Genomic DNA, 12,054 nt, shown 5'->3' on the forward strand with positions numbered 1-12,054 from the left:
AAAACAAAACTGAGTTATGGGTAACTGGTGAAAATCAGTGCAGTAGGCTCCCACTGTAATTACATTACAGTCTGAAAATGACCCTGCTAAAACAGGCTCTTTCCGGTTCATATTAGAAGTAGTTGAACAGGTGGCGGTGGCAGACACAGACAGCCTATTTGAAGCCACTGTGACACTGGGTGTAAACTGGGAGCATCTAATCCACTCTCCAACAATGTTCCTGGGGAGCTATACCACAGACAGAAGGAGACAGATATTTCAGAGGATGTATAAATGTGAAGCATCCGGTTGGCGTTTCCACAAGCTACCAAATATGGTGATGAGACGGAGCTCAGTGGCCAGCAGTGGGAGAAGATGGAACGAGATGGATTGTGGCAAACATTCTGCAAATTTTCTCATCGAAGAAACATTTTCTCTCCGTACAGTTTTCTGTTTCCAAAACTAGAATCTGTAACAAACAGAGTGGACTGCGTTTTGTAGACTTTACCCTTTGCCAAAGGTTGAAAAAATGGCGTTGTTTAGGAGGAGTGCAAAGGCGAATTGAGTTATTGCACACGCGCACTTCACAGAGTAGGCGTTCTCTAACGGAAATATGCAAATAAATGCTAGAATGCACCAATAGGATCTCACTAGCTCGTACTTGGCTCTGCCCACCTCCTTGCTTCTTCTGCCCACTATGATTAATTTGCTCCCATTGGAAATGACAGGCTTTGATCTATCTGGAGTTAGTTATAAAAACCTCTTTGGCTATACTCTTCTATAGGTTTTCACTCTAATCCCAGTTGTAACTAACCTGATTCATTTTATCAACCAGCTAATTATTAGAATCAGTTGTGCTAGTGGAGTGAAAGCCTACAGGATGATAGCTCTCCAGGAAGAGAGCCCTGATCTAATCAATGGTCTCGTGCTCTAGTCATAAACGCAAGAATGGCAACATCATCCTGCCAGTCTCCGATACATGACAAGCAAGCAGCCGATTACTATGAAAACGAGGACACATTTATGATTGTTGCCCTTTCCCAGGATTACATTGGTCACAGCGTTGCCAAGACAACGGCAATTAGCAGGGACTGGGTTACCAGGCAGACAGTGGCTATAACTCTATGCACCTCGTAGCCATAGCAACCAAGGTCAGGCCAACAGCTCGTCTGCTGGCTCCTTAGCTGTGCTACAGAACACACATATTCCACATGAAGGCCTTGCCTGATCATACAGTGTGACTAAACATACAGTAAATAAGCATGGGGTGTCTGAGTCCATTCATTAATAACAAAAACAAGTATTTTAATAGATATTAAATGTTCATGTATTTTTACAAGACCACACCTTTAACCTCTGCCAATAAGACCTACATTAGAATGTAATGCAGTGTGTTTGTCAATGAGATCATCTCCTGCACATTGTTCATACTTACTCATATTTTACTGTCACCCTTTCTTCCAAATGAGTAAATAAATCTCAAATAAAGTGCACCCCCTTACAGAAAAAAGATTGCAGTCAGAGTGCAGTATAACTCCAGTACAAAACAAGACGTAAGGGTGGGTTTACTTCCAATGCAAAGAAGGGAAAAACAGCCTACCTTACGCTCCATCACTCACTCCAATGCTAGATTTCACTCTACTGTGAAACCTAATGAGCTCTGACTACAAGAGATTAAAATTATTCTACATGAGGAAATATGACAAATGAATCAACTGGCTTCTGGAACCCCTACCTATCCTCTCATCACCATCACCACTACCCCCTCCCGTCCCCCCCTCCTGTCGCCCATACCCATCCCAGCAGCAGAATCCTCCCCCAGCTGTCCAGCGGGTGTTTGAATGTGTTCAATTAGCCTGTGTAACCAGAGGCAGGGTGAACACTTAATCCCAGAGCACCTGCTGTCTGTTCACAGGTTAACCCCAGAGAGCTGGGCCTCTGACGGGGGCAGGCAGGATATCACTGCGCTTGACCATTTGTGCAGCTGCCCTGGACTTACTCCCACTATCTGATTCAAGATTATTTTAGAGCAGGGTGACAGGCAACCAGCTGGGCATCACCTTTATGACTAATGCATGTATTCTTACATTTGGTTAATAAGATATGTTTCAGGAATGATTTCTTACTGAAGTATGAGCTCGGACATTAAGGAGCATCATGCTATAGGTTTAGAAAGACGTCGAAGCCTACTGTAACGCTCACCTATCTGCCAAATACACTGAGTTATTCAGATGGGATACATAATGTAGGCTTAAATATTTCAGCCCTGACTCAAGCTGAAATCGATCAGTGAATGAACCAATGCACCTGGACACACCTTTGTATTCTGGAATAAAGCCTGGCTGTTACCACAATATGCATTTTTTCCATTTGAGTCCATAGACCATCAACGCAGAGGCATTTAACCTTGAGATGTGCTTAAGTGAGAACAGTACAGAACAACATCTGATGAATGTTAGTGGACATGAATGTCATCACCTCTTTCACTTCACTGATAAATCTGTCGTAGAAAGAAGCCTTCTGTGATAGATGAGCTTGATAAAAAAATCATCATAAAAAAAGGGGGAAATGGGTGAATAATGCAATCACACATAATCTCTGCCATTTCATGTTCTCAATCAAGTGCCCTGCAAATTTCACTTTTTCCCTGTTGTGAAAAACTGAGCTGATTGCATTTTTTTTTTGTCTTTTTGGTTCCGTTTTTCTGCAGTATCATTATGACTGAATTATATGAGAAAGGAGATACACTACATGGCCAAAAATATGTGGACACCTGCTCATCAAACATCTAATTCCAAAATCATGGGCATTAATATGGAGTTGGTCCCCCCTTTGCTGCTATAACAGCCTCCACTCTTCTGGGAAAAATGTCCACTAGATGTTGGAACATTGCTGCAGGGACTTGCTTCCGTTCAGCCACAACAGCATTAGTGAGGTTGGACATTAATGTTGGGCGATTAGCACTGGCTAATCGCTGAGGTCAGGGCTCTGTGCAGGCCAGTCAAGTTCTTCTGCAACGACCTCGACAAACCATTTCTGTATAGACCTCGCTTTGTGCATGGGGGCATTGTCATGCGTAAACAGGAAAGGGCCTTCCCCAAACTGTTGCCACAAAGTTGTAAATACAAAATTGTCTAGAATGTCATTGTATGCTGTAGCATTAAGATTTCCCTTCACTGGAACTAAGGGGCCTAGCCCAAACCATGAAAAACAGCCCCAGACCATTATTCCTCCTCCACCAAACTTTACAGTTGGCACTAGCATTCAGGCAGGTAGCATTCTCCTTTTACCCGTCAAAGCCAGATTCGTCCCTCGGACTGCTAGAGAGTGAAGCGTGATTCATCACTCCAGAGAAAGCATTTCTACTGCTCCAGAGTCCAATGGCAGCGAGCTTCACACCACTCCAGCCAACACTTTGCATTGCTCATGGTGATCTTATTCTTGTGTGTGGCTCCTCGGCCATGGAATCCCATTTCATGAAGCTCCCAAAGAACAGTTCTGACTGACGTTGCTTCCAGAGGCAGCTTGGAACTCGGGAGTGAGTGTCGCAACCAAAGACAGACTATTGGCAGTAGCACTCGGTGGTCCTGTTCTGTGAGCTTGAGTGCCCTACCATTTTGCGGTCGAGCTGTTGTTGCTCCTAGACGTTTCCAATTCACATTTCCAATACAGTTGACCGGAGCTGCTCCAGCATGGCAGAAATGTGACGAACTGACTTGTTGGAAAGGTGGCATCCTATGACGATGCCAGGTTGATAGTCACTGAGCTCTTCAGTACGGGCTTTTCTACTGCTAATGTCTGTCTATGAAGATTGCATGGCTGTGTGCTCGATTTTATACACTTGTCAGCAACATGTGGCTAAAATAGCCGAATCCCCTCATTTGAAGGGCTGTCCACATACTTTTGATTATGTAGTGTACATGTACACAGACATCCTCCCACTCCCACAGAAAGTTACAGTCAGATCACACCTCTTATTCCACTGCTCAGCCGAGACTGTTCACTCCACATTTCCTACAGGCAGAGAATCCCAAGAATGGCGAATCCAAGAATGCAGCCACCTCACAAGAGATGTTTTTTCCCCGTTTTTTTTTCATTAACGAGCAAGATATGTTAGGTCAAATTCATACACCTTGGGGAAATTACTAGCATGGTTGCACACTCCCAATGGTGCCAACAGCAACCTGAGATAAAGCAGCACAAAAACTGTACCTACAAATTGAATTTGTTCTTGGTAATACCATCTGCTGAACTGTAAATAGCATATTAAATGTATTCAATATACGGCTACAGCTATGAGTGCACTACAGTAGTACCCTCCTCTTAAAAGTATTCATACTTGGCTGTGAGCCATCATTGTAAATAAGAATTTGTTCTTAAACTGACTTGCCTAGTTAAATAAAGGTTCAATGTAAAAAATGAAAATAAAAGACTGTCTTGGCACCCCAATGTTGGAATGAGCTTCCGCTCACATTAGGACAGCAGAGTCCGTGCATCTTCTGAAAACATCAAACCCTACCTCTTCACTGAAAATGTCACTTACTATAACTGAGATATTGTGGTTGTCTCACCTAGCTATCTTAAGATGAATGCACAAATTGTAAGTCACTCTGGATAAGTGTCTTCTAAATGATTAAAGCATTTAAAGAAATGTTGACTTTTTGTCTGTGGTATTTTCTAAGAAAAAGGGCATTATACCTGTAGAAGACACATTATTTGGGGTATTTAAATTCTAATATGAACTAGGGTAGCTAACTAAGTGGTATGAATACAACCATCGTCTTAAATGTGTACTTCAAAAAGAGGGAAATACATTACAAATGGGTTAAAGCTAACTTAACATGACGTGGAGCCTCATTTATCAACTGTGCGTACCTGCAAATTATACCCCAAAACATGTGCGCGCCAGTTTTCATGCAAAAGTTGGCATTTATAAAAACTGAACTTGCCGTGAGAATCACCTTCCCGCAAACTTAGACCATGCATACGCAGTTTCTAGTGGTTAAAGTATTGCATTGCAACCAGACAAGTAGCCTAGTATTTTGTGCAAATGGGGGATATGATGGACATAATAAGAAGATGGAATCATTTGCTGTTAGTTTATTTTTGCATTCTAAAATATACTGAACAAAAAGATAAACGCAACATTTAAAGTGTTGGTCCCACGCTTCATGAGCCATATAAAAGATCCCAGACATATTCCATACAAACTAAAAGCTTATTTCTCTCAAATGTTGTACACAAATTTGTTTACATTCCCGTTAGTGGGCATTTCTCCTTTGCCAAGATAATCCATCCAACTGACCGGTGTGGCATATCAAGAAGCTGATTAAACAGCATGATTGTTACACAGGTGCACCTTGTGCTGAGGACAATAAGAGGCCACTCTAAAATGTGCAGTTCTGTCACACAACACAATACCACAGATGTCTCAGGTTTTTAGGGAGCGTGCAATTGGGATGCTGACTACAGAATGTCCACCAGAGCTGTTGCCAGAGAACTGAATGTTCATTCCTCTACCATAAGCCAACGTCATTTGAGAGAATTTGGCAGTATGTCCAAACAGCCTCACAACCGCAGACCACATGTAAGCACACCAGCCCAGGATCTCCGCATCTGGCTTCTCACCTGCAGTATCGTCTGAGACCAGCCACCACAACAGCTGATGAAACTGAGGAGTATTTCCATCTGTAATAAAGCCTTTTTGTGGGGGAAAAATAATTATGATTGGCTGGGCCTAGCTCCACAGTGGGTGGTCCTGGCTCCCAAGTGGGTGGGCCACCCATTGCTGCGCCAGCACCCAGTCATGTGAAATCCATATATTAGGGTCTGATGAATTTATTTCATTTGACTAATTTCCTTCTATGAACTGTAATTCAGTATAATCGTTGACATTTTGGCATGTTGCGTTTATATTCTTGTTCAGTATAATTAGAAATAGGCCTCTATTTGCTAGGCTATAATTTATTTAAACCCATGATCATTGCATAATAAATTCATCACCTTTTCTGTGATGGTTTCATACTCACGGGGTAGCCTATATGCCTACATCTAGGACACCATTCGTCCCATCTCTCGTTTAACTGAACCCACTTCACAGTAATATTTCGCTGTATGCCATCCGATCCAGAGCGCAGTTGTTTAACGGTGGAATAGACGAATGTAGGTAGGCTACTTCCTTAGCTTAAGTCTGAATACTCTAATATCATACTTCGCGAGTAGGCAATATTTCATTTATAAACATAATAGCCTACATATTATTTCCATACCATTGCAGAATAAATTCATCACCTTTTCTGGCTATGGGTGCATATTCCCGAAGTAGCCATTGCCTCAACAAATCACCATATGTATCTCTCTTTTAATTGGGCCAATTAGATAGGCTATTATTTCAAGTATTTTGCTCCCTGCATCAGAAAGGAATCGTGGATTAAAACATACAGTAGAATTTGACAGGTGAACAGACAATTTCTATGTTTCGTTGAAGTGTGTATGGCTAGCACTAAGTAGACAATGTTTCAGCATTCGCGGGCAGTGCAGCATATATGTTCGAGAAAAAGTACATGCCAACATTAGGCCCTATTAAATTCAAACGATCGATGTACAGGTCCACAGCAATTTGCAATTGTTTTTGTATTTCAGAAACGTTTTGTCTGTCAGATAGCCTAGGGCTAGGCCTACTGCAAATGTCACTGCAAGTGTCATATTCTGCCATCAACTCCAAAAACACTCGATCAAGTTAGCCATTGCTATTTCCTTTAGAAACGACTTTGGCCTAATTCCAATACGTCCAAAGTATACAGCAAATAATGGTGTTATTGTCGCTATAAAAAGGCGAATGGTGGGTGTTTTATAGGCCGTTTTAATGCTCGTTCACGCGCGCAGTTTACGAAGGGGTTTGATTTATAACTGGAAACTAACTTTGGGACAACAGCGGGAGTCTTGGTTGGACTCCCTGAAATGTCCATCGTTCTGGTGGTTGGCACAACATGTGAAAGTACTCGCAATGTTCAGTGTTTCACTGCATACTGTCATAAACAAATCAGACACCCCAAGTTCCCAGCTACTATCTAATCAACGCAACATTATCCCACCCCTGGTTAGCGACTATTGGCATATAAAGCTCAACCTAACATATATCGGCCAATTAATTTCCAGCAATATTGCCCTGTCTTGTCTGTGTTGCGCGCGTTTGTCTATCACGCTGTGTGTAGCCAGTTGATGTGATAACCGTCTTGTGGGTTGACATTAATACTTTCCCCAAAACCGTCAATTAAATGTTATCCGCAGAATAGGCTTACCTGGCAGAAGTATATCACGAGTATGTATATCATTTGTATGTATTATTTGTTATTTGCTAACTTTGCCATGAAATGAGCAGCAGCAGTACAGAACCATTTCCAGACCAGCACACTCCTCATTTGCTAGATGCGTAATTAAAGGGCCAGATGCACAATTAAAGTAGAATTACTTCCAGACCTTTAAAAAAATGGTCTTCAGATGTGATTTAATCATTGACATTGACTCAGAACATCAAATTTCGTTGTTTCTCTATAAACAATTGCAATTTTGAGAGTACATTAAAACAATCTAAAACCAGGAAAAATAAAACTCAGAAAACAACTTGAGAAAATATAAAAACCGAATTTGAGGGAAAAAATATTATTTTATAGGGCCCCACTCAGAGTTGTTTATTAACCATTATTTTACCAGGTATATTGACAAAAGAACATGCACTACTTTCTCTTGTACACCAAGGACCTGGGAAGAGTTGAGGGGGAGAGGAGAAGAGAAGAATGTGCTTATTTGAATGCTATAAAAAAAAAAAGAGTAACTCATGACATGTTTTTAAAAAAAGTTCATTTTTTTAAGTAGCTCTCATGTTAGAATAGGTTGGAGAACCCAGCTCCAGGAACTTTACTTACCAGACGTAAAGTGAATTGTGTCAAATAAACATCAGAATCCAAATTTTGTCCAAACCGCACCATATTCCTGCGAAATTAGACAGCGGGCTGCCATTAGACCTTCATGCGAGACTTCCTACCACAAAATCTAACTGTTTACACAGCAGGAATATGGTGTGGTTTGAACAAAAGTTGTATTCAGATGTTTATTTGATAGCGAGTGACACATTTCACTTTACTTCTGGTAAGTAGAGTTTCTAGAGACTATACATATGGTTTTCTTTACAGGAAACGTAATGTTTTGGTGAAGCCAGCTAAATTGTGTTAGGATTATTTTCCGTCACCACCCACCAGAACGATGCACAACTCAGGGAGTGCAACCAATATAAAGACTGTGTCTCACAATGTTGTGTCCCAAAGCTAACTGGAAACATGCATATATTTTTGTACGTGCGCAATCTTTTCAGAAATGCCGCACGCAGATATTTAGTGTAGAACGGTTATATAAATGAGGCCCCTGAGCTACAAGGGGGCAATCAGGCTAATAACTAGGTCCACTCCGCAAAGCATATTATGAAAAATAGCTTTTACTCTAGCAAAATATTCATAATAACCTTAAAGAATCACAATCAATGATTAAATCACTTATTGAAATAAAACACAAAATAAAAATACATGTGTAAGAATAAAATTTGACCAAAAACAAAGGTATGTGGTGATATGGAAAAGCAGATTTTGAGAGCAAGCCAAAACATATTTGGTCTTGAAAGGAATCCACCCCCCCCCCCCCCCATCCCAAGCTCCCCATTTCAACTTCAACTGGATCCTCCCATAGTCCAGTCTTATTTTGTTCCTCACACTAGGGGGAGAGAAAAAGGCAGAATGGCCGCTGTTTGCTCTACACAGTTCTTCAGGTCTAGTCCACTGCTTTCCTCTCATATACAGACGTGCCGCATATGGAAATTCACCACATACTCAGCGTTGGTCCTCTGTACTGAGATGGCGAACGGCTCAAAGGGGTGGAATGTGAAGGCCACCAGCCGCCGGACGGCATGGTTAATGGGCCGGCCCAGCAGGCCTGCCTGGATCTTGAACTTCAGCAATCCAGAGTCTCGAGCATAAAATCTACAGAGTTAATAAGAAAAACACAGTCTAAGCTTTTTCAAATGCAAGGGATACAATGAGATTTCTATACTTACCCAGTCAGATGAAATAGTGGAAACCATTTTTATGTCTCTGCGTGCAGTCTAAATTAAGTGAGAGATAGTCTTGCGAGCCAATGCTAACTAGCATTAGCGCAATGACAAAGTCTACAGGTATGCTAGATTAAGCATTGGAGAATCCCAAAAATGCAGTCAACACAATAGACTCATTTTTTTTCAGTAACAAGCAAGATATCTTAGTTCTTAGATATTTTCATATTTTTGCATATGCTAGTGTACCTTTAAAACTTCCAGTCATTGCGCTAATGCTAGTTAGCATTGGCTAGCGAAACTACCCAACTTTCTTCATACTGCACGCAGAGACAAAAAGGGTATCCACGAGTTCATCCAACTCTGTATAAGTAGAAGGGTTTAATTGCCAGAATCTCGCAGTATCAAAAAAAAAAAGTCTGTATCTAAGCACACACAGGTATACCAAAAGTTGTCATATAATGTATGAGTTATTGTAGTTTACATTTCCAAACAAATGTAATACTTCCAATAACAAGAGAGTTTACCATAAAACTTCCATTAAACATTAAGTGCCCGGCCTCTTATAATGTCTGGGCATCGTTTCACAGTTTAGCTAATAATAACAATGAATGCTCGTCTTTAATACACGCCTGGTCAAAAAAGTGGAATTACGCATTCACTCATTTTGCCAGTCTGCTCCGGTGGAATCCAAGAGAATCTCTATCTCGCTCTGAATGACTGATATCTTCAACACACACACACAAGCAAATAAACACCTGTTCTATTAATTGACCATTTTAGGGTAGAATTGATTGATTAAATGTAATATCTACCAGGGCAAAACACACACATGTTTACTTGACAGACAAACACATTTTAGAAATCAGCATTATCTTGCCAATGTTACCGGATGGGGTGGTCTCCACATGTTTTGGGCCGCTCCATCACAGATACCCACTTGTCGTCGTAGCTGAACAGGGAAAGATCCAGGTAGGGGCTGCTGCTGTAGGACTGAGCACTAATGGGCAGCTGTCCCAGCAGCCTCCTCACCGCCTCAGTGTGACCGCCATACTTTGCATTAACTATGGTGTCTTTGAACCTGACCAGGAGGGATAAACAGTAGGAATTCACATTGTCAATGGAACAAAAAAAGGTGTAATTTCATAGTCACTTAGCAGAACAATTCGAAGGAATACTTTTTAGATGCTAATTCCTCTAAATCGGTTCAATTTACTAGCCTTTGGATTGTGCCACACAGTATGGAGTTATTTTCATGTTAGCCCTCTGGTAAGCCTCCCTCCCCGACCAACAATACCTTCTCTGAACCTGCCGTGCAAAGTTGTTGCTGGAGGCTGAGCAGGGGAACTGAACAGCTTCGCTGTGGAGTGAAGCGTTCCGAAACAGGTCACAGAAGTTCTCAAACAGCTCCAGAAGTTTGTCAGAAGTGTTCTCAAAGACCGCCAACACCTCTGTCGACACCATGTTGTACACCACAAAGAATGAGGGCTGAGAGAAGAGCAGGCAGATATGAAGTTAGGAATTAAAAGGATATGCACTTTCGCATTAGCAAGAAATCATATTTGAAATATAGCTGCACTCGGAGACAGAATCGATATTTCAAATCAGAATCCGTTTTCTACGCAATAGAGACTGAGCATGAGCCCCGACCTACAGTATAAGAGGAAGGTGGAATCCTATTAACCCGGCTCAGACGCTCGTCGTATGTGGCAGGGCTTGCAGATAGAGGATTACAAAGGGATACCCAGCCATGAGTTGCCCAGCGATGCAGAACTCCCAAACGAGCCAAATGCCTTTTATACTCGCTTCGAGGAATATAACATTGCCTTGCGTGCAAGCCCAGGTTTGTCCGGATAACTATGTCAACCAGCTCTCCATGGCCAATGTGAGCAAAACGCTTAAACAGATTAACAATCACAGACGGAATACCAGGGTGCGTTCACAAAGCATGCACAGACCAGCCGGCAAGTGCCTTCAGAGACATTTTCAATCTCTCCTTGTCCCAGTCTGCAATCCCAACATGTTTCAAACTGACCACCATTGTCCCAGTTTCCCAAGTACTCCAAGGTAACCTTCCTAAATGACCATCGCCCTGTAGTACTCACATCTGTGATTATGAATTGCTTTGAAAAGCTGGTCATGACACACATCAACACCATCATCCCAGACACCCTAGAACCACTCCAATTTGCATACCGCCCCAACAGACCCACAGATGATGCAATCTCAATTGCACTTCAAACTGCCCCTCTCCCACCTGGACAAGAGGGGAAATAACTATGTGAGAATGCTGTTCATAGACTACAGCTCAGCATTCAACACCATAGTCCCATCCAAGCTCTGGGACTGAACCACTCCCTCTGCAACTGGATCCTGGGACCTTATTAATCAATATTGTGTAGAAGCATAGGCCAACCACAGCTGCAACCCTATCCAGTCATGTGAAGTCTTAGAATAGCTTCTACACAATATTGATTAATAAGGTCCCAGGGCATAGGTCAACCCACTTGGGAGCCCGGCCCAGCCACGGGGGAGCCCGGCCCAGCCAATCAGAATGAGTTTTTCCCCACAAAAGGGCTTTATTACAGAAATACTCCTCAGTCTCATCAGCTGTCAGGGTGATGAGCAAAACTGCACATTTTAAAGTGGCCTTTTATTGTCCCCAGCACAAGGTGCACCTGTGTAATGATCATGCTGTTTAATCAGCTTCTTGTTATGCCACACCTGTCAGGTGGACGGATTACTAACAGAGATGTAAACAAATTTGTGCAGAACATTTGAGAGAAGTAAGCTTTTTGCACGTATTAAACATTTCTGGGATCTTTTATTTCAGCTCATGCAACACTTTACATGTTGCCTTTATATTTTTGTTCAGTGTATATATGGTCAAAATCATCCCTTTAATCCGTACCATTAAATACAGACTGAAATAGGAGGTGCTAGTGTCAGAGATTGAGTACAACCAAAAGGTTTTATTT

The 12,054-nt window shown here is 41.9% G+C and overlaps 1 protein-coding gene across 4 annotated transcripts in view; it reads right to left on the reverse strand.

The window, feature by feature from the left end:
* Positions 1-6,979: 6,979 nt before the first annotated feature.
* The window catches only part of det1 (DET1 partner of COP1 E3 ubiquitin ligase), a 21,680-nt gene continuing 16,605 nt past the window's right edge, over positions 6,980-12,054 (reverse strand). For all 4 annotated transcript variants that reach the window (XM_021568404.2, XM_021568384.2, XM_021568376.2 and 1 more), the window contains 3 exons: positions 10,374-10,564; positions 9,966-10,157; positions 6,980-9,008 (listed from right to left, as the gene is read on the reverse strand). In XM_021568404.2, coding sequence (XP_021424079.1) covers positions 8,819-9,008; positions 9,966-10,157; positions 10,374-10,564 — 573 coding nt within the window. In that variant the 3' untranslated portion in view covers positions 6,980-8,818. The remainder of the gene's footprint in view (positions 9,009-9,965; positions 10,158-10,373; positions 10,565-12,054) is intronic.

The sequence above is a fragment of the Oncorhynchus mykiss genome, chromosome 2 (assembly GCF_013265735.2).
Source record: "Oncorhynchus mykiss isolate Arlee chromosome 2, USDA_OmykA_1.1, whole genome shotgun sequence".
Taxonomy (NCBI): domain Eukaryota; kingdom Metazoa; phylum Chordata; class Actinopteri; order Salmoniformes; family Salmonidae; genus Oncorhynchus; species Oncorhynchus mykiss.